At 41.2% G+C, this 27,067-nt stretch overlaps 1 protein-coding gene and 1 pseudogene across 2 annotated transcripts; one reads left to right on the forward strand and one right to left on the reverse strand.

Annotated features, from left to right (window-relative positions):
- The first annotated feature begins 460 nt into the window (after positions 1 to 460).
- Positions 461 to 27,067, forward strand: SMIM13 (small integral membrane protein 13). The gene is made up of 2 exons (XM_080805493.1): positions 461 to 1,038; positions 25,642 to 27,067. The coding sequence occupies exons 1-2, from the start codon at positions 963 to 965 to the stop codon at positions 25,827 to 25,829; spliced, it is 264 nt and encodes an 87-aa protein (XP_080661619.1). The 5' UTR covers positions 461 to 962; the 3' UTR covers positions 25,830 to 27,067.
- LOC308345192 (U6 snRNA-associated Sm-like protein LSm5) lies at positions 15,379 to 15,647 on the reverse strand (annotated as a pseudogene). Its single transcript has one exon. The product of its transcript is annotated as a U6 snRNA-associated Sm-like protein LSm5 (transcript).

Here is a 27,067-nt window from a genome sequence, read left to right on the forward strand (position 1 = left end):
GCCTCTGGCTCGCCTTTTTGGCACGGAGGTGAGTATTCCCTCAAAAGCCCAAGTATCCAGCATGCACCCCCAGCAATAGGCTAGGTTCACATACAACCAGTTTCCCAGGCAGCTGCCTCCCCTTTTCTTCCCTCCTGGTGCTCCGTGGATCGTGGAACAAAACGACTTCATCTGTGGGTTAATGGTTGCAATCACTAGGGCGCTTTCGCACAGCGCAGCACAGTCAGCCAATTAACGCGGGTTCCGAGAACACCAAACCGCAGTCAGTAGACAGAGGTGGCTCCAGAAAAACCAAAGGCACAGGGAGGGAGAAGCGAAGCGTCCAACTTGGCGATGCATTGTGGGAGTTGTAGTCCCCGCGGGGCAGCCTCCAATAGTCTCTACTGGGCTCTGCACTTCATCTCCCAGCCGGCCCCGCGCCGCGGAGGCGGAGAGCGGTGGGCGTGCTCGGTGCTGAGCTACTGCTGGGGGAGGGGACTGGGGTCGAGAAACTGCGGCGGCCGCCGCCGGAGACGTTAGCCGCTGTCTCTGCGAGCTGAGGAGCCTCCCACCTCCCATCCCCATCCGCCCCGGGCGGACGGCGACGAGGGCCGTGTGGCCGCTGCGCGTCCCTGCGCTCGCCCCCTCTCCCGTCTACGGGCGCGCGGCGTCCGCCATGGAAGCACATCCGGCTGTCGCCTGGGTCTCCGGGCTACGCGTCCCCGGCTCCCCGGAGCGATGAGGGGGTAGGGGCGTCCTGCGTCGCGCCTTGCCGGGCGCTCCGCGGGTCGGGGAGCGAAGGAGGGCCCCCTCCACCCCCGCACCGCCCCCGTCCCGCCCCCTGGGGGCGCTGCCGAGGGGGCGCCCGCCGCCCTAGCCGCCCAGCAGCCCCCGGCGCCCGCCGCTGAAGCCCAGCACGCGCCACCGGCCCGCCCGCGCCCGCCGCTCGGCAGCCCGGCGCCGACCGCCGTCCTCCCCCCAAGATGTGGCACAACATCGGGCTGACCCTGGTGGTGTTCGTGGCCACGCTGGTGATCGTGCTGCTGCTGATGGTGTGCGGTGAGTGGGGCGTCCGCCGCGGGGCACTTCCACACGCTAGTACACACGCCAGCGCGACTCGGGTGCTCACTTGTTCTGTTTCTTGTTTTTGTTTTTAATGGCGTGGACGGACAAGTGTCTTAAAATCGTCTGCTGTCCACCTAGCTCTAAGGACTGAGCCGGGGGAGACGTGTCCCTTCCCCGGGAGAGGCCCGCCGGCATCCCGGAGAGGGAAGGAGCGGGATCCATGGCTGGGCATCCTGACTCGGGGTTAAACCAGAGACTGCTTCACGGGCAGCGTCTGCCCCTGATTGCCATTCTGAACACTGGCTGCCCAGATTTTAACCTTGGCCTGTATTCGAAGGTGAAGTGATTGGTTACTCCTTTTCCTTTTTCAGAGGTTCTGACCCTGATGATAATGAGACGTTTCCCTTCCTTCACTTTATCAGGGGTAGGGACAGAGTTGGGTTGGAAGCGCCCGGGAAATTGTTTACTTCGAGTTCAGGCTCAAACTGAATTTCAGGCAGAAATGTCGAGGCAAGGCAGAATTTAAAAAACACCGGCTATATTAAAATTCCAGGGTCAGGTAACCTAAGTCTGTTTGGTAATAATGGTGCTATTTTGTTTGCTGTGATGTTTTTTCTTTCTTTCTCGGGATGGGAGGATGTAAAACTTTTTCAGGGTAATATTAGCACAATTTTAGATCTTCTTGACTTCTTTACATATAGTAACTGATAAGCACAAGTCCCTTAGCAGAGTGACTGGGGGATTGTGAAAATTTGGGAAGTATTGAGAACCCAGTGTCAGTGAGTTTCATTTTTCATAATTCCAGTATGTATTGAAGGCTAGTTCAGCTTTAGATGCAATAATTTGTCAGAAATAAAAGTAAAAACTATAGGGCTTATTCATTTCATGGTTAATGTACTAACTGCTCAGTATCAGCTGTGTTTGGAAAAGATGTGTGCACTTACGCAGAAGCGTTTTATATGTATTTGTATTTACAGTTGCATTTTATTGTATATATTTGTGTTTACATACTTGTATGTGTATTTTTAATTTTCTTGCCATAGGAAGGAACCAGAGTTAACAGACTTTCTTGTCTGATGATAAAACAATTGAACGCCTTTCTTGGTTTCCTGCTTGTGACGGCAGGATTTGGGGCTAATTGTAGATACGTAAGATGCTGGAAGTAAGGAAAACCAGATCTGTGTGATTTGTTTGCCTGTGAGGAAGGAGGATGCCAGCTGCTTGGAGGTGGGGATCTGTGTGGCATTTAGACCATAAAGAACCTTGTATGGAATATTTGCCGAATCTGTCTTGGGGGGCACCCAAATTCCCTGTTGCTACTTAACATCTTATTTGTTCTCTCAGCTCCCAATAGCTAGTTAACTTTGATTTTACTCATTTTTCTAAAAATGCCTTGCCTTTGGTTTCAGAAAATATTGTGGAATGAGAGGTGAGGTGTGGTAAGTAAAACACATTTTATTTTGATTGGAGTGGTCCAGAGCTGATAGCTTTATGAAGAAGGTAATTCAAGCACTGTTTTGTTGGGAGAGCTAATGATGGAGTAGTTTCATGTTTTGACTGGGTTGCACCTGAGGCTTGGGGAGTGGAGGGAGGGGTCCAACTAGAGACTGGAGAATCTCGGGCATTGTATTAGTTTGCGAGGATGCCGTAACAAAATACAAACAACAGAAATGTATGTCCCCGCAGTTCTGTAGGCAAGACGTCCAAGATCAAGCAAGGTGTCAGCAGGGTTGATTTCTACTGAGGCCTCTCCTTGGCTTGAAGATGGCTGTCTTCTCCTTGTGTCCTCATGTAGTCTTTCTTCTGTGTGCCTGTGCCCTAATCTTTTTTCTAAAAAGAGTGCCAGTCATATGGGATTAGGGCCTCACCCTTATGAATTCTTTTAACCTTAGTTAACTCTCTAAAAGCCCTGTCCAAATACAGTCAGGTTGGAGATTAGAAACCTGTGATGCAGGCCTGCCCTGAGAAACTCATTACCTACTTTATTGTGGAACTGACTGGCTCTTTGACACTGTCAGTGCTGACTTCCAAATTTCAGGTTTCTCGGGAGGTTTTTTTTTCTCTCGTGTGTATTGGTTGTGTGTACTTTTCTTGCCTCTCGTCCATGCTAAAATGCTTTCCACTTTCACCATTCACTGAAGTGGCCCTTGTCAAGGTCAGTAACAAATGGCCTCGATATTACCAAGTCTGTGGTCACTTAGTCCTAATTGTGTTTAACCTCTCATACTCAATCTGTACAGGTTAACATTCTTTCTATGAAGGATTTCTCGTGGCTTTTGTACACTGTGTTTTCATAGTACCTTCCTGATGTAGGAAAGACATGAGGGTTCGAAGCCAACAGCTAAAAAAGAATTCTTGAGATGTCTTTGGTGCAAAAAGGTGATTTTATTAAAGCACGGGGACAGGACCTCTTGGGCAGAAAGAGCTGCACTGGGGTCAGGAAGAGTGCTCCATTATATACTTTGAAGTTGGGAAGGGTTAGGATTAGGTAAGTCTCTAAGGAATTTTGGAGGCAAGATTTCCAGGACCTTGAGGGGGCTACGTTTGTTTTTTGAAAAGGTCATTTATTACTGTCTAATAAAACCTTAGTCCCATAGTGTTTAATTGTTTATCTTTTCCTGGCTTCTCATCCCTTAGAATTTATTTATTTTAAAAAAATTTATTTGAGAGAGAGAAAGCGAGAGGGGAGGGAGAGAAGCAGACAACACCGAGCACGGAGCCCAACATGGGGCTTGATCCCATGACCCTGAGATCAAGACCTGAGCCAAAACCTAGGGTCGGATGCTTAACTGAATGAGCCACTCAGGTGCCCCTCACTAGAATGTTTTATTAAATGTTTTTGGACCACAGTCTTTGATAGGAAATACATTTTTCCCAGTGCATTCTTAAGTATATAAATTACATATATCTATTTATACATCTATCAATCTAGCTATCATCTTTCTGTCTCTGAAATAAAAATTGTATGGACTAGTACTTGCCCTTATTCCATGAGATGTAGTTATTTTCCATTATATTTCTGTAACATTTTAATACAAATATATATTTCTATTCCCTTTCCTTCTGTTCTCTCCCCATGGTATCTTATCCAGCCCTAGAGATTTAAATATTAACTGTAACTAATGACTCAATTTAACATCTCCAGCTCTCACTTTTCTGCTGTACCTCAGGCTCATGTACCAACTGTTTTTTCTTGATAGCCCTGCTTGGAGATATAAAAAGCATCTCAAACTTAATACCCCTAAAACACAACTCTTGATTTCTGTCACCTGTTTTTCCCTTTGCCCCCTTCCTGTCTCAGATGTTACCAGCACCCAAGGATGTGGGTGTCTGGTTTTGCCCTTTCCTTTGGTCCCATCCCATTTCCCTTACAAATACCAGCTCTATCTGGAAGTGTCTTCAGTTTTATGTCTTTAAGAAATGTGAAATATGTTCTCTTCTCCATGTCTGTGATCACCACTACCATTCTCATCTTCGGCTTGCATTGGTTTCTTAACTAGTGTCCTTTGACCCCCTCTTTTCTTTATGGTGAGGGAGCAGAAGGCTAGCTGAAGACAAAGCAGAAGCTGACACCCTGCAATTCACGCCGCCCCCCCACCCCATGGGATGTGTGTGACATTCTTCCAGGAAGCTCCCAGCTATCTTAACGTTAATACCTTGCTAGAGGGGAAAACAAGCTCACCTTGAAAATGGCAAGGACTCTGGTATCTCATAGGTCTTTTTTAGCATATGAAAGTTCTTTTGAAAACTTGCTTTTTTTCCTTACCTCCCCCAACCCAGAGTATATCATCTATTGCTCCACACAATCCCAGTGCAACTCCCTCTGCCCTCAGGTCCTGTCTGTGTTTTAATAAAACCACCTTTTTGCATCAGAGATGTCCAAGAATTCTTTCTTGGCCCTTGGCTCAGAACCTCACCCCACCCAACCTCACCTATGTTCCGTACTAGTTGGACTCTTGTATTAAGACTGGGTTTTCTCAAATGTTTTTAACAAGAAAATTTCAAAAGTTAACAGTACCAAAGGCATAAAGTACTTCCCTTCAGCCCTCCACTCCACTGTTTCCTCCACCTATTTATTTCCATATTCGTAAATTTATTCACAGCTAGTTCTTGATTTTGCAATTTTAGACAGTATTTATTAACCACGGTGGAGTCCCCGCTTCTTTACCTGCATGCCGTAAGTAATGACAACTTATTCATTGGAGAGTCAAGATTTAAATTTTAACTTTTTTTTTTTTTTAGAGGTGGGGAGGGGCAGAGGGAAAGAGAATCTTAAGCAGGCTCCATGCTCATTTGGAGCTCATTTGTGAGACTGTCTCACAACCCTAAGATCATGAACTTGAGAGTAGGACACTTAAACGACTGCACCACCCAGGTGCCCCAAGATTTATATTTTAACTGTGTAAATAGTCCCTGCTGGTCAAATAGTGTAACATGACTACACTTACTTTTCTTACGTGATTCTTCATTTCTCTTGAAGTTAACAGTTGCCTTTTTAATTTACCTATAGTATTACTTTTTTGTATGTGCCCCTTGTTGATCCCCTGGCCCCATTCCCCGGCCCAGTCTTAGAGCTCTCCTTCCTTCTCGGCCTGCCCTTCACTTTCTCTGCTGCAGACCCTGTTTTCTGGATCTCATTTCGTCATCTTGCTCGTTTATAATCTTGTTTTGCAGGAGCACATTTTCTGTTAGCTTTCTGAGGGAGAATGCATGAAAGATTTTTTGAGCTAATGCTTACCTAAAAATGTCTTTCATTGATGTCAGATGTCTTTTACTGATGTCAAAGTTTCTAGAAAAATCTACCTCTATACATGATTGATAATTTGAATACGTTTCAAGTGGTAGATAATTTTCATTCATAACTTAGAAATGATAACTTCACTGATATCTCGCTTCCTGGACCTGATTTTAAGAAATCTAATGCCTTCTGTTTCTGTGTCCTTATAAGTAACTTGATTTGTCTTTCTAGATGCTTTCTGATAGTTTTTTCTGTCATTGTTATTCTGAAATATCATACTGATATGTCTTCGTATATTTCTCTTCCTTCTGTTTTCCTGGGCCCTTTCAGTTAAAAAAAAAAAAAAAAACTTACGTTAGTTGGAGGTTGGACCTCATGGGCTGATTTCTCTAGTATTACCTGTTTATCTCCTATTTTCTATTATGTCTCCTCTCCCTTCTGGCATATGTTTTGGGTTTTAGCTTCTCTTACCTTTTTATTTATCCAGTTTTTAATTTCAGAACTTTCTTGTTTTCTGATTGCTTTGCCAGCATCTGTTTTGCATTATGTAATATGTTGTCTCTATAACCATATTAGTTATACAGTTGACCCTTCAACAACATGGGGGTTGGCATGCCAATCCCCCCACCCACCCCTGCACAGTTGAAAAATCTATGGATAACTTTTGACTTCTTAAAAACTTAACTACTAATAGTCTTCTGTTGACTGGAAGCCTTATTGAGAACAGAGTTAACACAAATTTTGTATATCTATTATATAATGTGTTCTTGCAATAAAGTGGAAAAGAAAATGTTATTAAGAAAGTCATAAGGAAGAGAAAATACGTTTATAGTACTATACTATATTTATTGAAGAAATTCTGTCTGTAAATGGGCCCACACAGTTCAAACCTGTGTTGTTTAAGGGTCCACTGTAGTTTTTAATAAGGTGTTTTTCTTCTCCCTGCGCAATTGGCTTTGCTTCTTCCATGTATTTTCTTATGGTTTGTTTGCTTTGGACTCTTTGTGATTGAAGATTTTTACAAATGGCCAGTGCTCTGTTCTGTATTCATATTTATGGATGAGGGAGTGAAAGATGGTCATAAATTCTCAGTCAATTCTGGCAGTAGGTTGGCCTCTATCTGGAAATGTCCATGTTATTCCATCTTATCAGAGGAGAATCCTCTCATTTTCGGGTATTACAAGCTTGGGTGTTAAAGCTTGGCTGACTGCATGACAATTTTGTAAATAGACTTTCAGCCAGTCCTTTTTTCTTCCTTTCTCAATCCTTCTGCTTTCCTGAAATCCTGATCTGTCCCATAGTTCTTGGTTGGGTTTTGGCTCCAGTTGCTATCCTTTTCTCCTGCCATCCAGACTTGTTTCCTTTGGTCTGCTAGATCATTTGCCAGTCTTTTAAAAACCTGCTTAACACCTATCCTCTAGTGGCTCCATTTCCCTTGAAATACAGTCTAGATCCCTTACTGTGGCTACAAGGATCTGAGTGATACAGTCCTTCGTGCTTTCTCCATGCCCCCCCACTACTCTCATTGTTCCACTAACAGGCCAACCTTGTACTCTCCCCAGGCCCTTTGCCCTCAGTCTTCCTCTGGCTGTTCATGTGACTCGTCCTTCTTCAGTCGGGTTTCACATCAACCACCCTGTCCACCTAGGGCGACTCATCCGGTTACTCTTTATCTCACTGACCCTTGGTTTTCTGAGCACTCAGCCCTTTCTGAAATGAGCTGTTTATGTGTTTTTGCCCCCATTAGAGTATGGGCCCCATGAAGACAGGGACCCTGTTTGGCTAATTCACTGCTCTGTCCTTGGATTTTAGAGTAGTGCCTGGCATGTAGTAGGTCCTCATATTTGAAGGAAGAACGAAGAAAGATTCCTCAGTACAAATCAATACCCATTACAAATTACAAATAAGTCTTAAGTGTGGTACAAACCAAGTTTATCTCAAAATGGATAAATTTTATATTACTCAGTGCACTCATGATCAGATGCTGTGGCAGGGCTCATGGGTATCCAGAAATTAACAAGAGTAATTCATGTTCTTGAGGACCTTATATACTCCAGTAGGGAAGGTACATACATGGGAACTTCAGCACAACCTAGGCTTCTGAGTTCCAGTTTCAAGTGCACGACTCTACTCCTTTTTCTTGTTTCACAGAGAAGCTGAGAATCGTTACCTAAAACAACTCCTTGTGTTTAGGTTATGCGTGAAGTCTTGGGCATTGTTTTACCTTATTCATTCCCAGTTACCGGCCGTATATCATATACCCATTCATCCCCCAAATATTTGAGCATCTCTTAACAAGCTTGGTTCTGAGATACAAAGATAAGGAAAATCTGGTTCTACCACTAAATCACAAATCCTGGAAGGGGATACAATTTAGTTGTTACTTCCAGCAACAAATTTATAAGAATCTAAGAAAAGCTTACTAATATAGGTATACTGTATTTTATGAGAAATTCATCAAGTTAGGTGTGTGTATTCATTCCCTGGTAATTACCTTCCTTTTTTTTAATGAATTTCCATCATTTTTTTATTTAAATTCAGTTAATTAACGTATAGTGTATTATTAGTTTTAGAGGCATAGTTCAGTGATTCATCGCTCTCGTATAGTACCCAGTGTCATTACATCATGTGTCCTCCTTAATGTCCCTCACCCAGTTACCCTGTCCCCCCACCCTCCTCCAGCAACCCTCAGTTTGTTTTCTGTGATTAAGATCTCTTATGGTTTGTCTGCCTCTCTGATTTTGTCTTATTTTATTTTTTCCTCTCTTCCTCTGTGATCCTGTTTCGTTCCTTAAATTCTGCATATGAGTGAGATCATATGACAGTTGTCTTTCTCTGATTGACTTATTTCACTTAGCATAATACCCTCTAGTTCCATCCACGTTGTTGCAAATGGCAAGATTTCATTTTTTTGATTGCTGAGTAGTAATCCGTTGCATACGTACATGTATGTATATATGTATATGTATGTATATATCTATCACATCTTCTTTACCCATTTATCTGTCCATGGGCCTCTGGACTCTTTCTGTAGTTTGGCTGTTGTGGACATTGCTGCTATGCATCTTTGGGGTAAATAACCTGTAGTGCAATTGCTGGGTCGTAGGGTAGCTCTATTTTCAACTTTTTGAGGAACCTCCATAGCTTGCATTCCCACCAACAGCGTAGGAGGGCTCTCCTTTCTCTGCATCTTCGCCAACATCTTTTTTTGTTTCCTGTCTTGTTAATTTTAGCCATTCTGACTGGTGTGAGGTAGTATCTCATTGTGGTTTTAGGAGTGATGTTGAGCACTTTTTCATGTGTGTGTTGGCCATTTGGACGTCTTTGGAGAAATGTCTGTTCATGTCTTCTGCCAGTTTCTTGATTGGATTATTTGTTCTTTGGGTGTTCAATAAATTTTTTTATAGATTTTGGATACTAGTTCCTTATCTGATAAGACATTTGCAGATATCTTCTCCCATTCTGTTGATTGTCTTTGGTTTTGTTGACTGTTTCCTTTGCTGTACAAATGTTTTTTATATTAAGTCCTAATAGTTCATTTTTGCCTTTGTTTCCCTTGGCTTTGGAGATCTGTTTAGCAAGAAGTTGGTGTCCAAAGTCCCACAGGTTGCTGCCTGTGTTCTCCTCTAGGATTTTGATAGATTCCTATCTCTCACATTTGGGTCTTTCATCCATTTTGAGTCTATTTTTGTGTATGGTGTAAAGAAATGGTCCAGTTTCACTCTTCTGCATGTGGCTGTCCAGTTTTACCAACATCATTTGTTGAAGAGACTGTCTTTCCCATTGGATACTCTTTCCTGCTTTGTCGAAGATGAGTTGACCGTAGAGTTGAGGGTCCATTTCTGGGTTCTCTATTCTGTTCCATTCATCTGTTTGTCTGTTTTTGTGCCATTTACCTTGCTGTCTTGATGATGACAGCTTTGTAATATAGCTTGAAGTCTAGAATTGTTATTCCACTGGCTTTTTCTTTTTCAACATTCCTTTGGCTATTTGGGGTCCTTTCTGGTTCCATACAAATTTAAGGATTATTTGTTCCAGCTCTGTGAAAAAAGTTGATAGTATTTTGATAGGGATTGCTTAAATGTGTAGATTGTTCTAGGTCGCATAGATATTTTAACAATATTCTTCCAATCCATGGGCATGAAATGTTTTTCCATTTCTTTGTCTTCCTCAGTTCCTTTCATGAGTGTTCTATAGTTTTCTGAGTACAGATTCTTTGCCTCTTTGGTTAGGTTTATTCATTGGTATCTTACGGTTTTGGGTGCAGTTATAAATGGGATCAACTCTTAAATTTTTCTTCTTTCTCGTTTGTGTATATAAATGCAACTGATTTCTATGCATTGATTATGTATCCTGACACTTTGCTGAATTCCTGTATGAGTTCTAGCAATTTTGGGGTGAAGTCTTTTGGATTTTCCAGGTAGAGTATCCTGTCATCTGTTTGACTTCTTTGCTGATTCGGATGCCTTTTATTTCATTTTGTTGTCTAATTGCTGAGGCTAGGACTTCCAGTACTGTGTTGAACAACAGTGGTGAAAGTGGGCCTCCCTGTTGTGTTCCTGATCTTAGAGGAAAACTCCCAGTTTTTCCCCATTGAGAATGATAATTCGCTGTGAACTTTTTGCATATGGCCTTTATGATATAATTACTTCTCTTTTGTTTTTTGTTTTTTTTTTAAGATTTTTTTTATTTATTTGACAGGCAGATCACAAGTAGGCAGAGAGGCAGGCAGAGAGAGAGAGTGGAGGAAGCAGGCTCCCTGCTGAGCAGAGAGCCCGATGCGGGGCTCCATCCCAGGACCCTAGGATCATGACCGGAGCCGAAGGCAGAGGCTTTAACCTACTGAGTCACCCAGGCGCCCCGATATAATTACCTTTCTTTTAAACAGAAACAAACTTTCTTTGCCCATGGCTTCAGGAGCAATCATCAAGTACTGAGTTCATCTCAGTGGGATATTTGGTTTTTGTCCCTGGTCTCTGGCAAAAAGTTCCCCAGACCCTTAGAATTTACTGAGTGATAGTAGCATCTTCTGTTATTCATAGCAAGCCTCTTCCGACCACTCCTGGATTTATGCTCGGGCTCTGGCTCAGGGTGGGGCCCCTAGGTGGTTTGAGGATAGGGGCTAGTCACTAAAAACACTAAACGGGATTAAAGAATGAGAAGTTTTAGCTCCACCTGCCAGACCTCCGGGGAGGGAGAGGGTCTGGAGATGGGGTTATAAACACTCTTGAAGAATGAATATAATAAACGTATCTAAAGCCACATTCTTGATCTAGGAGCCTTTTCCATCTCCGTAAATGGCAACTTTGTCACGGCCATTCCAGGTGTCTTTGAGGCTTCCCTGACCTCTCCATAAGACACAAGCCTCCCATATATCTGCCCCCTTTCCCCTTACAATGCTTTATTTTTGCCTAGAATTCTAACCTAAGGGGCAGATATGTTTCAGTGAGAATGGTGTTTCGAACATGAATATTCAAATGAATGAATTTTCGGTCCTTGAAGAATTGGCTAAAATGAGGTTATAGATGGAGGCAGGAAGCACATAAATTGTAGCATTTTATACGCATCTCCTGCAGAATTTATGCTTTCTGATAGGCAGCGGGGAACTAAGAGTTTTTAATCAGGAACTTAGAATTTTGTACGCTCACCTTCATACAGTGTGAGGAGCGGGAGGCTAGAAGCAAGGAAACCAGGTAGGTTGGTCTTAAGGTTGATCAGAGTTTGAAACAAGGTAACTGTGTAGGGGCTGGGAGTGGTGTTGGTCAGACTGTAGCCTGACCCAACAATGCCTGACATTTTTGTCTGCTCTGCCTGCCCCTGTGTCTACAGAGCATAGGAGATTGAAGTCTTTAAATCACAGGAGAGTATCTATGTGGGCCTACATGAGAGAGAAGTAGTTGTCTTGGTGTGCAGATTTCCCCTCCTCCAGGGGTTGGCTTGGCTGTGCTCCCTGGTTCAACGTGGTTTAACACACTGTGGACAGACTGAGATTTGCAGGCCTTGTTGAGTGCCTGGTGTAGGGTTCCTGCTGTGCCAAACAGGGTCAGGGAGTTAGTGACCAGAGCTGGATTCTGGCTGATCTAGCTTTACAGACCGCTTTACAGACTGCCGGCGCTGCCACTTACTAGCTGTGTGACTTGAGCAGCCTCTTAATTTCAACCCGCAGACAAATGGAGATGATAGAATCTGGGAATACTGAAGATTGATCTCTTTCTGCTTATGTAGCTCACATTCAGGTACAAGTGAAGAAATAGGAATTAACTGGTGTGTGGAAAATCGTTTTTCAAAGATTAAATAATAGTTTAGTCTTTGAAAAATAATAGTATTAAAAATAGTTCTTCAAAGATTAAATCTTAGAAATATAAACTGTCCTTAGTTCAATATGGATCTTAAACATTTCAAAGATAACGAGAGAATATGGTAAAACGTGTTCATCACAGAAAAGTATGGAGAGAAAGTACAAATTTGGGAAATTTGATAAGTTTAAGCAAGTATATGCAGTGGTGTGACCAGCACCACAATCAAGATACAGAACATCTTGAGCACTCCAGAAGATTCCCTCATGTCCTTCTGTAGTCGGTCCTCAAGCCCCTTGCTCAAGCCCCTTGCAACAATGGCCCTGCTTTCCATAACCATAATTTTGCCTCTTCTAGAATTTAATGTAAATGGAATCATGCAGCAAGTCTTTTGTGTTTGAGTTATTTCATTTAGCATAATGCTCTTGAAATCCATCTGTATTGTTATATATATCAGTGATTCATTTTTTTAAATTGATGGTTAATATCCCATTGGATGGGTATACACAGTTTGTTAATCCACTTGCTTAACTGGTGGATGTTAGGGTATTCAGTTTGGGGCTGTTACAAGTATTACTGCTATTGTTAGCATTCATTTACACGTCTTGGTGGGGGTATATGTTCTCATTTCTCTTGGGTAAATTTATAAGAAATTGCCAACTATTTTCCATTGCCAACAGCCGTGTTGTCAAGTGTCTGTTTAAATTCATTGCCCGCTTAAGAAATTGCATTGTCTTTTTATTATCAAGTTGTAACAATTCTTATTTATTTTGGGTACAGTCTTCTATCAGATACATGTTTTGTAGATACTTTCTTTGAAGTAATTTTTTGTGTTTGGTATGGGTTAAGGATCAGGGTTCTTTTTACATAAGGGTGTTTTAGCATCATTTATTGAAAAGGCAGTTGTTGGAAGTCACTTGATCATCTCTATATGGGTTTATTTCTGGACTATTCTTTTCCACTGACATATATGTATCTTTATGCCAATTGTGTAGGTTATGCAGTGTTATTGTTTTCAAAATGTTTGCTGCTTTAGATCCTTTGCATTTCCTTATGAGCTTTAGAATCAGCTTGTTAAAATAGATCTTTTGAAGTTGGAGAATATAGACATGTTAATCTTACAATCCATGGCCATATTGTATTTCTTTATTTTTATTTTGTTTTTTTTTTTTTTAGGACTTTAGTTTTTCTCAGCAACATTTTATGTATTTCAGTATATAATACAGTTCTTGCATTAATTTTGTCAAATTTAACTGCAAAGGATTCATATTTTTGATGCTGTTGTACGTGGTGCTCATTTAGTGTTTGCTGTAAATATATAGAAATACAGATGACTTTTGTGTATTGGCAGTATATTCTACACAACTGCAAATTTCACTTATGACCTTTATTTTTTTGTAAATTCCATAGAATTTTCTACCCAGAGGTTTATACCAACTGCTAATGAGGATTGTTTTACCTATTCCTTTCGGTGTCTATGTCTTTTAGTTTTTGCCTCATTGAAAGAAATGGGTGAGAGCAGATCTTTCTCCTTGATCTTTTGTAGAGAAACAGTCTCTCACTGTTCAGTTTAATGTTAGCTGTAGTTTGTAGATATTCTTTATCAGGTCAGAAAAGGAAACTTTCCTTCTTACTTTGAAATTTTTTAAAAAATTAGCAGAAGATGTTGGATTTCTTTTCCATGTTTTTTCTGCATTGAAATGATCATGGCGTTTTTCTCTAAGTCTGTATGGTGTATTACATTGAATTTTGAATGTTAAAACATTCCTCAGATAAACCCTTTTTATATATTGATGGGTTATGCTTTACTTATATTGCAATATTTGATTTACTAAATATGTAAGGTTTTCCCATTTACATTCATAAGGAGTATTAGTAGCTTTCTTAAATGCCTTTATCTGGTTTTGTCATAAAGGTCGTGTAAGACCTAGTCAATGAGTTGGGAAGTGTTCCTCTTCTGTTTCTTGGAAGAGTTTGCTCAGAATTAGGATGTTAGTTTTCTGTTGCTGCATAACAAATTACCACAAACTTAACAGCTTACGACAACATATAATTATTAGCTCAGTTTCTGCAGGTTGAGAGTCTGGATATGGCTTAGGCTGGGTCCCTTGTTCTCCATCTCACAAGTGCATTCAGAGTGTTAGCCTGTCTCTTAGGACTGCTGACAGAATTCAGTTCCTTGTGACTGACTGTAGCACTTACAGTGGCTTGCTTTAAGTCAACAGGACAATCTCTGTGATACCAAGGAAGGTCTTAGTCTCTCTTTTAAAGATTTATGCTTAATTAAGTTGGGTCTACCCACTATAATTTCTCTTTTCAGTAACTCAGAATCAGCTGATGGAGACCTTAATTGTATCTGCAAAATCCTTTTACGTTTATCACATAACCTGCCCCATCACCCTTGCTGTATTCTCTTGGTTGGAAGTAGATCACAGGTTCTGTCCACACACACGGAAAAGGTCACACAAGAGGTACACATGGCTTGATTCATTGAGGTTACTAAGCTGTATCTGCCACAGTTTGTATGATTTCTTTCTTAAATGTTCGGTGGAATTAATCTGGGCCAGGACTTTTCTTTTGGGGAAGGTATTAAGTAAAAATTGAATTTCTTTGCTGGGTACTGGGCTGTTCTAGTTATCTGTTTCTTTTGTGAGTTTTCATAGTTTGTGCTTTTCAAACACTCTAATCTGAATTGTGTAATTTTTAAGAGTAAAGTTTCTAATATTGTCATTATCCTTTTAGTATCTGTGGGATCTATGGTGATGTCTTCTCTTTCATTCCTTATTTGTGTGTCTTTTTTTTTTTTTGTCACATGATCAGTTTGGTTGGAGGTGTATACATTTTTCTGATCATTTTGAAGAATTAACTTTGATTTGTGTTTTTCCCCCTTTATTATTCGTCCATATTCTATTTAATTGCTTTATGCTTTTCTCTTTATTTTATTCTACTTATTCTGAGTTTAATTTGTACTTTTCTAGTTTCTCATGGTAGAAGCTTAGGCTATTGATTTTAGGCTTTTTTTTTTTTAATAGTTAATAAATTTCTTTGTGGGTATTGCTTTTGTTATTTTATGTTTTTAAACCCAAAACATTTTTATTTTAGTCTTCAAAGAACAAACTGTTCTTCTTTTTCCAAGATAATAGTGGTTAATTTACAAAAATGGGCATTTACAAATGCATCTTCAAAATATTTCCCTTTAACGTGAAACTTAGCTTTATAGAATCCAAACATTAAAAGGTTAAAAAATTTTTTTCTATTTTGTTATTATAGGACAAAACAGAGTAAGTCCAGGAAATCCATTCATACTTTAGGACCTTCTCCAGGAACCAGCATTGTTGTATTATTTCCATTTAGCAGAATTTGATCTAATTTAGTGATCCTTCTTCCTTCTGTTGTGATTTCAAACTCAGTGACATCCCCCAGTACCATATTGACAAAGTCCTCAAATCCCAAGAGTGCCAACCATTTCTTTGTCACTTTACATCACAGTGAATTCTTCATCCTATACTTTTGTCCACAAGCTCTGGAGGCAGCAATTGCAATGGGTTAGTGGTAGCGTTAGCTGCCATGGCTATGCCAGAAGTCACGGGTATTGCTTTTGATCTTAAAAAAAAAAAATTTTCTGGGGGGTGGGGGAGAGGAGTCCTGGATGGGGGAATGGGCTACGTAGGTGATGGGCATTAAGGAGGACATTTGTTGTGATGAGCACGAGGTGTTGTATGTAAGTGATGAATCGCTAAATTCTGTTCTTGAAATCAGTACTACTACCCTATATTTTGACTAACCTGAATTTAAATTAAAAAAAAAAAAAAGATTCCGTTCAAGCTATTTTTTAGTTGCACTTGTGATTTCTCTTTGGAATGGATTATTTAGGAGTATGTTGTTTAAACTTTGAATATTTGAATTTTTTCCCCAATACTATTTTGTCATTAATTTCTAGTTTAATTTTGTTATGGTCAGAAAATATATTTTGTATAAAAAAATAAGAAGCTTTACCCTTAAAGTTAATGAGACTGATTAATGGTATGTTTGGGTAAATGTTCTATGTACACTTGAAAAGAATGATTCTTCTGTAGTTATTGAATAGAATGTATTGTATGTGTCAGGTCAACTTGGTTGATAAGGCTGCTCAGTGTCTTAAAGCAGTTCTCTCATTTATAACTATATTATGTAGCAGGCATCTTCAGGCTCTGAAATGGGTTAATTGGTGAAAGTCATTATACCCTTAAGTTCATGGGTAGTTTTGTCTGCGTGTTGGGGGGCTGAGACCATGGAGGTTGGTTGATTTAAGTGTCTCCTCTGTGCCAGGTACTGTTGAAGACATAGGGAACAAAGTGGAAGACATGGATAAACCATACATTTCCTTGTCTTCAGAAACTTGTGTCTTGGGGGGAATGGGAGACAGTTAGTTATTAATGCAGTGAAGGGTGGAAGTGAGTGCGAAGTGCTAAAGCAGTCACTGAAGACAACATTATACTGAAGAGAGTGCAGGAGAAAGGTATAGAAGTTATGTACAAATGACGCTCAAAATTCTTAGTAACGGTGGTAGTAGCCTTGTGTCTGTAGTGAGCCCGTGAGAGGAAGGGACTGGAACCTAGGAGACAGTGACAATGGGTAACATTTGATATGTGTTTCTTACGTGCCATGCATTCTCTTTAGTGTCACCCTTTGAGAGTGGGTACTATTATCTCCATTTAATGCAGGAGGAAACTGAGGCACATGGAGGTTAATTGGCTCAAGTTGCAGGTAAGTTGCTGAGTTGGGATTCATGGCTAAGCAGTGTGGCTCCAGCATGCATGTGAGCTGTCAGCCATTATGCTGATAATCCAGTTGACAGCTAGTAAGGATTTGGTGTAGGCTAGAGAAATGGCATTGGGAACAGATGGGAGAGGGCTTATTGAGGTAGAATCTGTAGCACTAAGGGAGAGGAGGGGGCAGTGTGCTGAAAAGGAACTGTTTCTCACCAGAGAGTTGGGGAGAGGATGTAATACCTATTACAGAAATCTGAAAATCGAAGAAGGAGCTGCGGGATATGTAATCTTTGTAAAGGTGTCTTCAAGCCAGCCAAGAGGATTCCTATCTGGGGTTCAAGAAAGGTGGGCAGTATGGAGGGAAAATGTGGTTATCATTTGTTACAGAGGTAATATTTTGATCTGTGGGTGTGTTGTGGTCACCAAAGAGAGAAGAAAATAGAGAAGAGGTTTTAGAAGGCAACTTAAAAAATGTCCTGTTTGTTGGATCAGAGAGTTTTGGATGTGGAGGTGTTACAGTTCAGCATGTTGATTCAGTAATGGTATCTCCAGGGGCTCATCATCCAGTGTTGCCCAGTGTGTCATTATGAAAGGGGCGCACAGTAGAGGGAGTATTGTGGCAAGAGGAGCATGGCTCTAATTTTACTTCGCCTTGTCTGTGGCCTTGGATAGATTATCTTGGAAGAGAGCCTTAGCTGCCTTCAGAGAAAAATAAAAATCAGAGGATTGAAAATGGAAAAGAGCTTTGTACAACTTGAGATTGGTATTGAGGCAATTAGTTAACCACTTAGGTGCCGTTGTGAAGGTGGGATTATGTAACTCCATTGGAATGATGCCCCAAAGACAGACCTTTGTGATTATACTGTAGCTGGGCTTTTGACCCGAGAAGATCTTGGGGAGTGAAGTCAAATTCTCAGTCTACTTAGTGTTTTGGGTTTTTAGCCATACTTCCACCGTGAAGATCTGAGAAATTAGATACACTTTTAAAATTTGTTGCTCTCTTGCCTAGCTGGCCTTCTTCAATGGCTGAGTCACTTTGAGCCTTTATTTTCTTATCTAGAAATTGGTGATAATGATTCCTGTCTCATTAATTCAGAGGGCAGTTGGGAGGATTACAGGAGCTGTTGAATAGGAAAGCACTTTTTAAACAGAGAGCTCTATAATTACAGCTGTCCCTTGGGTTTGGGTTGTGTTGATGGTGTTGGTTCATCTCTCGGGTTCATCTTGCTATCACTACCCTTCCACTGCCAGCGCCTTTATCTTGCAGAGAAAAACAATGTACAGTGTGTTTCATGAAACTCATCCTTTGAACTAATGCTTCGTTATTGGCACACACAAATGAATGCTCCTTCGCTTATCCCGGAATATACACCCTCTGTTGCCAGCCCGTGTTTCTGACATACGGTGCTTATCACTGTGAAATTGGAGCAAGACACTCACTTGCCTTTTAAACTGTGGAAAACTGCAGGGCTGCTTTCATCAGTCAGTGTGAATTTCTGATTCTGTAAAATACATCTAATTGTGGACAGTTCTCTCCCCACTTCTCCCACTTCCTCCTTCCCATTTCTTTCTTACTAAATCCCAGGACGAGGTATGAGACACACATCCTATAGAGGAAGGTCAGGTAAGCCCTTTCTGGTGTCCTTGTATCTGGTCTCAGTGGGAGGAACTGTATGAGCTCTGCTTCCCAACAGTTCTTGTCGGCCGTAGGCATGCAGGGTACAGGGGTAAGATCTTTTCAGTAAAAGGTAGCTTTTTTAGTGATTATTATTCTTTTCATCCCACTGCCCCACAAAGATACATACACATACCTGGTAGAAGTTGGTCACTCGGGGCCAGAGTCCAAATTGAGCTGGTCTAGTTACATGGGAAGTCAGAGCTGTACTCCTCAAAGCTCTCTAGCAGACTATGATGAGTAGCCAGTTGGAGTGATTTTGTTGTAAATCGCTGTAAAGTGGTAATCACATATCTTTAGGGTCATTCCATTGGATAATAAATACTTTTGAACTGGCCTTACATTTACTTGTGTTCTTTTCCCTAAAAGGGAGACTATGACTCCCAGCCTCCTCTAATCTCACCTCACCCCCACCGGAAGTAGTTCTTAGTTCAGGAGGTTGAGGACCTCTTGCAGTGTGGACATTCATTAAAGGTTACACTGTGTTGTGGTTTTGAAGGAATCAAGGCAAGAAGATTGAAGAGTTTATCCAACAGAAGAGTTGCCTGCCTAGCTCAGGGATGTTTTGTTTCTGAGTGACTCATTCGTGGGGACCATCCTCCAGGACTATTGCTAAAAAAAAAAAAAAAGTAGAGGAGACCGCTTTCCTGGATTCTTTCTGTAGGCCCTCCTGTCCACTCCCCTGCAGTCTCTAAGATCGCATTCCAGCTCTCTGGCGTAAGCCCTGCAGCCATGCTCGAGATCCCTAACACAGGTGATGCCCCCTGACGCTGGGCCTGGGTCTGACACTAGACCCAAGTTGGGATGGAGGTCCAGGGTGGGGTTTTTGGGTGGTTTTTTTTTTTTTTTTTTTTTGAGGTTATGAACTGAAAAGTCTTTCATAGAACAAGGAAGAAGCAGCTGTGTGCAGGGGAAGCAGGAGAAGAAAGTGAAGCAAGTGTGTAGAGAGAAACAGATAATGCTGTGAGAATGACATCGGTTCACAACAGCCTTCTCCTAGTTGTAGCAGCCTGTAGTCGTACCCCATGTAGTCTGTAAAGCTTACTCTCCTGTAAGCAAACAATAAATTCCCTCTCTTTGGTGAAGATAAGTCAAGGTTTCTGTTACGAACCATGTATATGACTTTCTACTTTGTTTTTATCATAAGACCAGTATAACTTAAATACTGTAGATGAACAGTGCAGCTACCAGAAGTATGTGAATGGACAGTTTCGTTAAACTGAATGACAATTTGACCATTAAATGATAAGTGCAAAGCATTTCCTTTCAGTACTTGTCCCAGAGTTAAAAAATGTATAATCATCGTAGTAACTGCCTTACTAGCAGCTTTATCTGGCGCTGTCATGGTTTCCTTGGGTATATACTCATTGGGTTTTTAATAATGGTTCTTTTTCTAAAATAATTGAGCATATGTGTAATTTTTTTTTAATCAAACTGCCTGGAGTGTTTAGAATCATCTTTTGTTCAGACTAATAATACTCTTTGTAGAAGCATGAGATCTTACTAATGTAGGTACTGTGATGTGGGAACTCCCTTCCCCCACTTCCTTCTGCCATCTGTCTCTGAAAAATTATAGCTCGGTTAGAACTTAAGTCATTTTACTTGGAGAACAACTTGTTGAACTTCCCTCAGTTTGGTAAATACCACTGCAGTTCTTATCAACACTACAATTTGTCTTTTAGCTTTGCATTCCCACCCTGTCATTACAGTAAGTCCATAAAAAACAAGCACGGTGAATATTTGTTCTTTTTGGCTGCCCAGCAGATGAACTCTGTATCTCAGTCAGGGGAATTGTCTGCTTCACGATGTTTTGTGGGAAGCAATGTGACTGCCCACATGCTCCCCTTCCACTCCCAACCCTTGCATATCCTAATACCTGATAGATCAGAATGGGGGGAGGGATTAGCATGCCTTTAAAGTTTTCTTATCCCAGGTTGGGGGATACAAAGGAGAGGTGCGAAAAGGAGTAGTTTAGCGCTGTGTGTGGGGGTAGGGAGAGGCAGTGTGAGTGTGGATGGAGGTAGTAGTACTTACTGACCTATTACTCTGAACTCAAGTATACCATTGGCAACCACATTCCGAATTTGGATTTGGGATTGAATCCCTTGCACAGGTTGTTGGCAGTGATTTAAAAAAAATTTTTTTTTGTTTGTTTGTTTCATCAACATTGAGAAAGAGTGAGTTTGTGATCTAGCTGAATGCTTTTGTACCGTCCCAAACGGACTGCAACAGGTGTCCTTATTAGTTGCTTATTGTGTAGATTTCAGTGCTAGGAGACTTTGCTTTCTCTTAACTGTCAGCACAGGGGCACGCTAGTATTTTATGGTGGGACTCCAGTCATGCCAACCCTTCACCATAGTCTCTCTTTAGTCAAAAGAGTACTTCCCTACCTTTTTTTTTTTAAAGATTTTATTTATTTATTTGACAGAGATCACAAGTAGGCAGAGGGGCAGGCAGAGAGAGAGGAAGGGAAGCAGGCTCCCTGCCGAGCAGAGAGCCCGACGCCATGCAGGGCTCAATCCCAGGACCCTGGGATCACGACCTGAGCCAAAGGCAGAGGCTTTAACCCACTGAGCCACCCAGGCGCCCCTCCCTACTTTTCTTTATGGTCATTTCACACCTTGTAGCCACAGTTGGAGTCTTTGTTCTTTATGAGGTCAAGACTGTCGTCTTTGAGAGTCAAAACTCACCTGAGTTAAGGGTTTTCATTTCTGTTTGTTGAAATCAGCTGGCTTTAGTAATTTAGGCCAATTAATGGCATAGCCATATTCAAAACAATGTAAGTTTATAGAGTATTCCTGACTTACTTATTAGTTTCTGACTCGTTTTTCCATTTATCAAAGTCATGTTTGTCTATTGTGGAAAAATCTTGTAGGTACAGGGAAGTATTAAAAAAAAAAAACAACCCGTGCAGGGTCCCCACATTAATCTGCAGATTCAGTTGTAATCCCTATCAATTCTCACAGCCTTTTTTGCAGAAATCCACAGTATAATTCTAAAATTTATATGAAAATGCAAGGGACTCAGAACAGCCAAAACAGTCTTGAAAAAAACAAAGATGGTAGACTTTAACTCTCAATTTTAAAACTTTTTAAAATATTTTATTTATTTGAGAGCACAAGTAGCGTAAAGGACAGAGGGAGAAGCAGACTCCCTGCTGAACAGGGAGACCCTGTGGGACTGCATCCCGTGACTTCAGGATCATGACCTGAGCCAAAGGTAGATGCTTAACTGACTGAGCCACCCAGGTGCCCAGGTCATTTGATTTTTGACAAAGGTGTCAAGACAGTTTATTGGAGAGAAGAGCAGTCTTTCAACAAAAGGTTTTGGAACAACTTGATATCCGCATGCAGAAGAATGAATTTGAATCTTCTCATGCTAAAATTAGCTAAAATAGATCAGACCTAAATATAAGAGCTAAAAGTAAAACTGTTGGAAGAATACATAGGTGTAAATCTTCATGACCTTGGGTTAGTCAGTGGGTCCCTAGATATGACACGAAAAGTAGAAGCAGCCAAAGAAAAAATTGACTAGTTGGGTTTTATGAAAGAAAGAAAAAAGATAAATTAGGCTTCATCATAATAAAAAACATTTGTACTTCAAATAATATTGTCAAGACAGTGAAAAAACAATCCAGAGTGGAAGGAAATATTTGGAAATCATATATGTAATAAAGGTCTAGTATCAAGAATATATAAAGAGCTCGGGGCACCTGGGTGGCTCGGTGGGTTGAGCCTCTGCCTTCGGCTCAGGTCGTGGTCTCAGGGTCCTGGGATCGAGCCCCGCATTGAGCTCTCTGCTCGGCAGGAGCCTGCTTCCCACCCTCCCCCTCTGCCTGCCTCTCTGCCTACTTGCGATCTCTGTTTGTCAAGTAAATAGATAAAATCTTAAAAAAATATATATATATAAAGAGCTCTTACAACTCAATAAGAAAAAGACAACCTGCTATAAAAAATGGGCAAAGGAATGGGATAGATACTTCTTTTTTTTTTTTTTTTTAAAGATTTTATTTATTTATTTGACAGATCACAAGTAGGCAGAGAGGTAGGCAGAAAGAGAGGGGGAAACAGGCTCCCCACTGAGCAGAGAGCCTGATGCGGGCCTCGATCCCAGGAACCGGAGATCATGACCTGAATCACCCAGGCGCCCCTGGGATAGATAATTCTCCAAAGAGGATATATAAGTAGACAATCAGCATGTGAACAGATGCTCACCATCTTTAGTCACGAGGGAAATGCAAATAAAAGTCAGTGCTACACCCATTCAGATGACTGTCACCAGAAAGGTGGACAATGAAGAGAGTTGGTGAGGATGAGGGAAACTGGAGCCTCCTGCAGCTCCAGATGTGGGGATGTGGAGTGGTGCAGCTGCTTTGGAAAAAAAGTTTAGCAGTTTCTCAAGTGGTTAAGCATCAAGTTACCACGTGATCCAGCAGTTGTCCTCCTAGGAATATACCCAAGAGAAATGAAAATCTGTCTCTTCAAAAACTTGTACACAAATGGCCATTGCAGCCAAACAGCAGAAACTGTTTTCTTTTATACCAGCCCCAAAGGAGAAGCTACCCCAATGGCCCTTCACTGCTGAATGGTTAAACCACATGTGATGTGTCCGTGCAATGGGATATTTTTCTGTGATAAAAAGGAATGAAGTGCTACCTGTGACATGGAGGATGAACCTTGAAAGTATAGGTCAAGCAGATGGAGCCAGACCCAAAAGACATGCTGTGATGGGAAATGCTCGGAATAGACAAATCCCTAGAGACAGTTCCATTACTGGTTGCCGGGGTGGGGGACGAGGAAATAGGGAGTGACCGCTGATGAATGTGGGATTTCTTTTGGGGTTGATGAAAATATTCTGGGCTTTGATCGTGATGATGCTTGCACAGCCTTGTGAATATACTCAAAGTCACTGAATTGTAACCTATAAAAGGAAATTTTCTGCTATGTGACTTGTATCTCAATTAAGAGAAAAGATAGTTAACAAAATAGAAGCCATGTCAGATCCCACTGCCCAGGGACCCGCACAGCTTACTAATGCTTACTCAGTGCCAGACGCTGCAACCCTGTAGGTCCCCTCTCATTTAATTACCACCATAGCGGGGCGCCTGGGTGGCTCAGTGGATTAAGCCTCTGCCTTTGGCTCAGGTCATGGTCTCAGGGTCCTGGGATCGAGCCCCGCATCGGGCTCCCTGCTCAGTGAGGAGCCTGCTTCCCTCCTGTCTCTCTGCCTGCCTCTCTGCCTACTTGTGATCTCTCTCTGTCAAATAAATAAATAAAATCTTAAAAAAAAAAAAGATTAACTATGGTCTAGACCATACCATTCATTAATTACCACCGTAGCTTTGTGATCTTCTCTCAGAACTGGGGCTCCTGACGCTTCCAGAGTTCTTTCTGCTAAATCGCTGTGCCCACTTTTACAAAGAATTGTGGGTGAAGAAGAGAGCGTGCTGACTTGGAATATTATGAAAATACTACTTGATGAAGTTAAGCATTACTCACATGGTTGACGAAAGTTCACTTATGGTGTGGTTCAGTTAGCATTCAGCGCTCAAGCTTCAGGGAAAGCAAACCCTTGAGAAATCGCATTAAGCCCCTGAAGTTTTAGTCTTTTAATACCAAGGAGCTTGTGTTGATCTTTTTCTTTTTTCTCTTCAGGGACTGCGAGAAAGAAACAAGTAGAATTAGAACGTCCTTAAGTGGTCATTCAGGGTGACCTGGTGTAATACAGGGGTAGAAAAGCTGCTTGGATTTTGTCTTCGGAAAATGCTCTCCTCAGAACATGCTATGGTCCATTGCTTTTCTATGAAACCAGAGAGTTGAAAGTAGCAGGCAACACCAGCGTGGAAAACTTGGTCACAGTGGTTACTTTTGTTTGCTTTAATAGGCGCTTAACGTTTCAGAGCAACTAGTCATGGGTTCAGAGGTTTTATCCTGTCTACTCATTTTATTGATTGATCCTTACTCATGTGCTTCTGAAATGTAGTGAACTTCAGACTCCTTGCAAAAAAACAAAACATGGTCAGTAATTTTTATTTTTTTTTTAATTTTTTTAATTTGCTCTTTTATTTATTTAAAAAAGATTTTATTTATTTATTTGACAGAGATCACAAGTAGGCAGAGAGGCAGGCAGAGAGACAGAGGAGGGGAAGCAGGCTCCCCACAGAGCAGAGAGCCCGATGTGGGGCTCGATCCCAGGACCCTGAGATCACGACCTGAGCTGAAGGCAGAGGCTTTAACCCACTGAGCCACTCAGGCACCCCAGTAATTTTTATTTTTTAATTTTTTTTAAAGATTTTATTTTATTTATTTAACAGAGATAGAATCACAAGTAGGCAGCAGGTAGAGAGAGAGGGAGAAGCAGGCTCCCCGCTGAGCAGAGAGCCCGATGTGGGGCTCAATCCCAGGACCCTGAGATCATGACCTGAGCCAAAGTCAGAGGCTTAACCCGCTGAGCCACCCAGGTGCCCCAGTAATTTTTATTTTTAAGGAGAGTTCAGACTTTTTAATAACTTTGACTTGAAAATATAGTGTATTTTTAAAAATCTTGAACTTCAGGTAGTGGTGCTCTGGCTTTATTCTTTCATCATGTAATTAAAGAAAATGTATTAATTTCCTTGAAAAATGTATTACTTCTAGAAACTTATGAATAGCTTGATTCTGACAATTTCTCAGAGAAGTGCATTTGACCCCTGCCACATAATGGTTTCACATTGCGGTCAGATCAGACTTTCTTTTAGTAAGTATTAGCACTGAGACATAACTGTCTCAGTTATGCAAAGTATCTTCTTTTTTCCCCCAATAAAGTGCTCTCAGAGATTTGATTTTAATATAATAAACACTTGGACCTAGATATCATAATGTCATCATAATTTTAATGTAGATGGACCATGCTTGGATTCTAAATTCCATGAAGGCAGAAAGTTTTTGCCATTCTTGTATAATGTCAGAGTTTATTCTTGTGCCTTGTCCATAGTTAAAAAAAAAAAAAAGTAAAAAATATATTTACAATCACATACATGTTGATACTATCTATACTGTTTTGTAATATATCCCTGACACATACACCATTAACTGGCATGTCCTCCATTGGTAATATTGTGTGTAATAATTTTTCTTAATGTTTCTGTCTTCTTTTTAGGTTGGTATTTCGTATGGCATCTTTTTTTATCGAAATTCAAGTTTCTGCGGGAACTCGTGGGAGATACAGGATCTCAGGAGGGAGATCATGAGCCGTCGGGCTCTGAGACGGAAGAAGACACTTCGTCATCTTCTCACAGGATCAGATCTGCGCGACAGAGAAGGGCACCCGCTGATGAAGGCCACTGACCCTCGCTCTAGTCCTGTAACAGTGAAGGATGAAAGGCAGTGGGGAGCCTCTGTCTTTAATGACCGGGCTGTGCGGTTTGGTAAAAGATGGAAGAACATTTTTACTTGGATTTTAAGTCCAATTATAAAAGAAAAAAAGATTTCTGTGTAAGCCATATGAAAATAAAGGGAATTAAAACCAAATCAGACCATTGCAGATTTCATCTTAAAGGTAATCTTTTGCTTTATTAGCTTTCTACTTACATACTTACTCTCTGGCTCCCGGCTTATTATCTTGCACTGGTGTGTATCTGGTAAACATTACATGCTTGAAAAACCGTATTTTATTGATTCTGTAATGTATGTTGTGTTTTTGTTTTTGCTTTCACATTTTACCTTGTCCGAAATTGGGATGTATCTCATGATTACTGTGAACCAGGAGAGGGTCATGAAGTGATTATCCCAGCCTGTGCGTGCGTGAACTTACTAACAGCTTGTCCCAGCATCGTCACGGTATTGTTGGTACCAAATGTGTCAGGTTTAATTGGCATTTAAAGATGTCTTCAAAAAGATTGCACTATGATTCAGCATTGAAACGAAAAGTGATTGTGTACGCAGAAAAGCATGGAAACAGAGCCACGGGGCGTACGTTCGGGATTAGTGAAGCAAACGTCCGGCGCTGGAGGAATGACCGCCATTCCATATTTTCTTGTAAAGCAACAACAAAATGCTTTACGGGACCCAAGAAAGGAAGATACCCACAAGTGGATGAAGCCGTATTATGTTTTGTCAGTGAGATGCGTGCAAAAGGATTGCCTGTCACGCGCCAAGCAATGCGATTGAAGGCAGGAGAAATTGCTAGAACCCTGGGGATAGACGAAACCAAGTTCAAAGCGACAAGAGGCTGGTGCGATTGGTTCATGCGCCGAGCAGGGTTATCTTTAAGGCGTCAAACATCATTTTGCTCCAGACTTTCTGCTGACACGAAACAGAAGATGGGGGTGGGGCACTCATTCAAGAAATGGGGCCTCCCCAGTGTGCTCGGTGACACCAGGGGTGCTGTTCTGTGGAAGAATGCAGGCGTCGATGGTTGTGGTCTGAGAAGTGATTCAGAAGAGTTGGACTCAGAATATGAGGTTATCGTTATAACCTAACCACTCACTTCACACTTTCTTTCGGTATGCACAAGATTGATGTGTTAAAAATCTGCTTAACTCTAAAAAACCGTTTCAATAAATATAAACATTCTATACACTATG

The sequence above is a fragment of the Martes martes genome (assembly GCF_963455335.1).
Source record: "Martes martes genome assembly, chromosome: 6".
NCBI lineage: Eukaryota > Metazoa > Chordata > Mammalia > Carnivora > Mustelidae > Martes > Martes martes.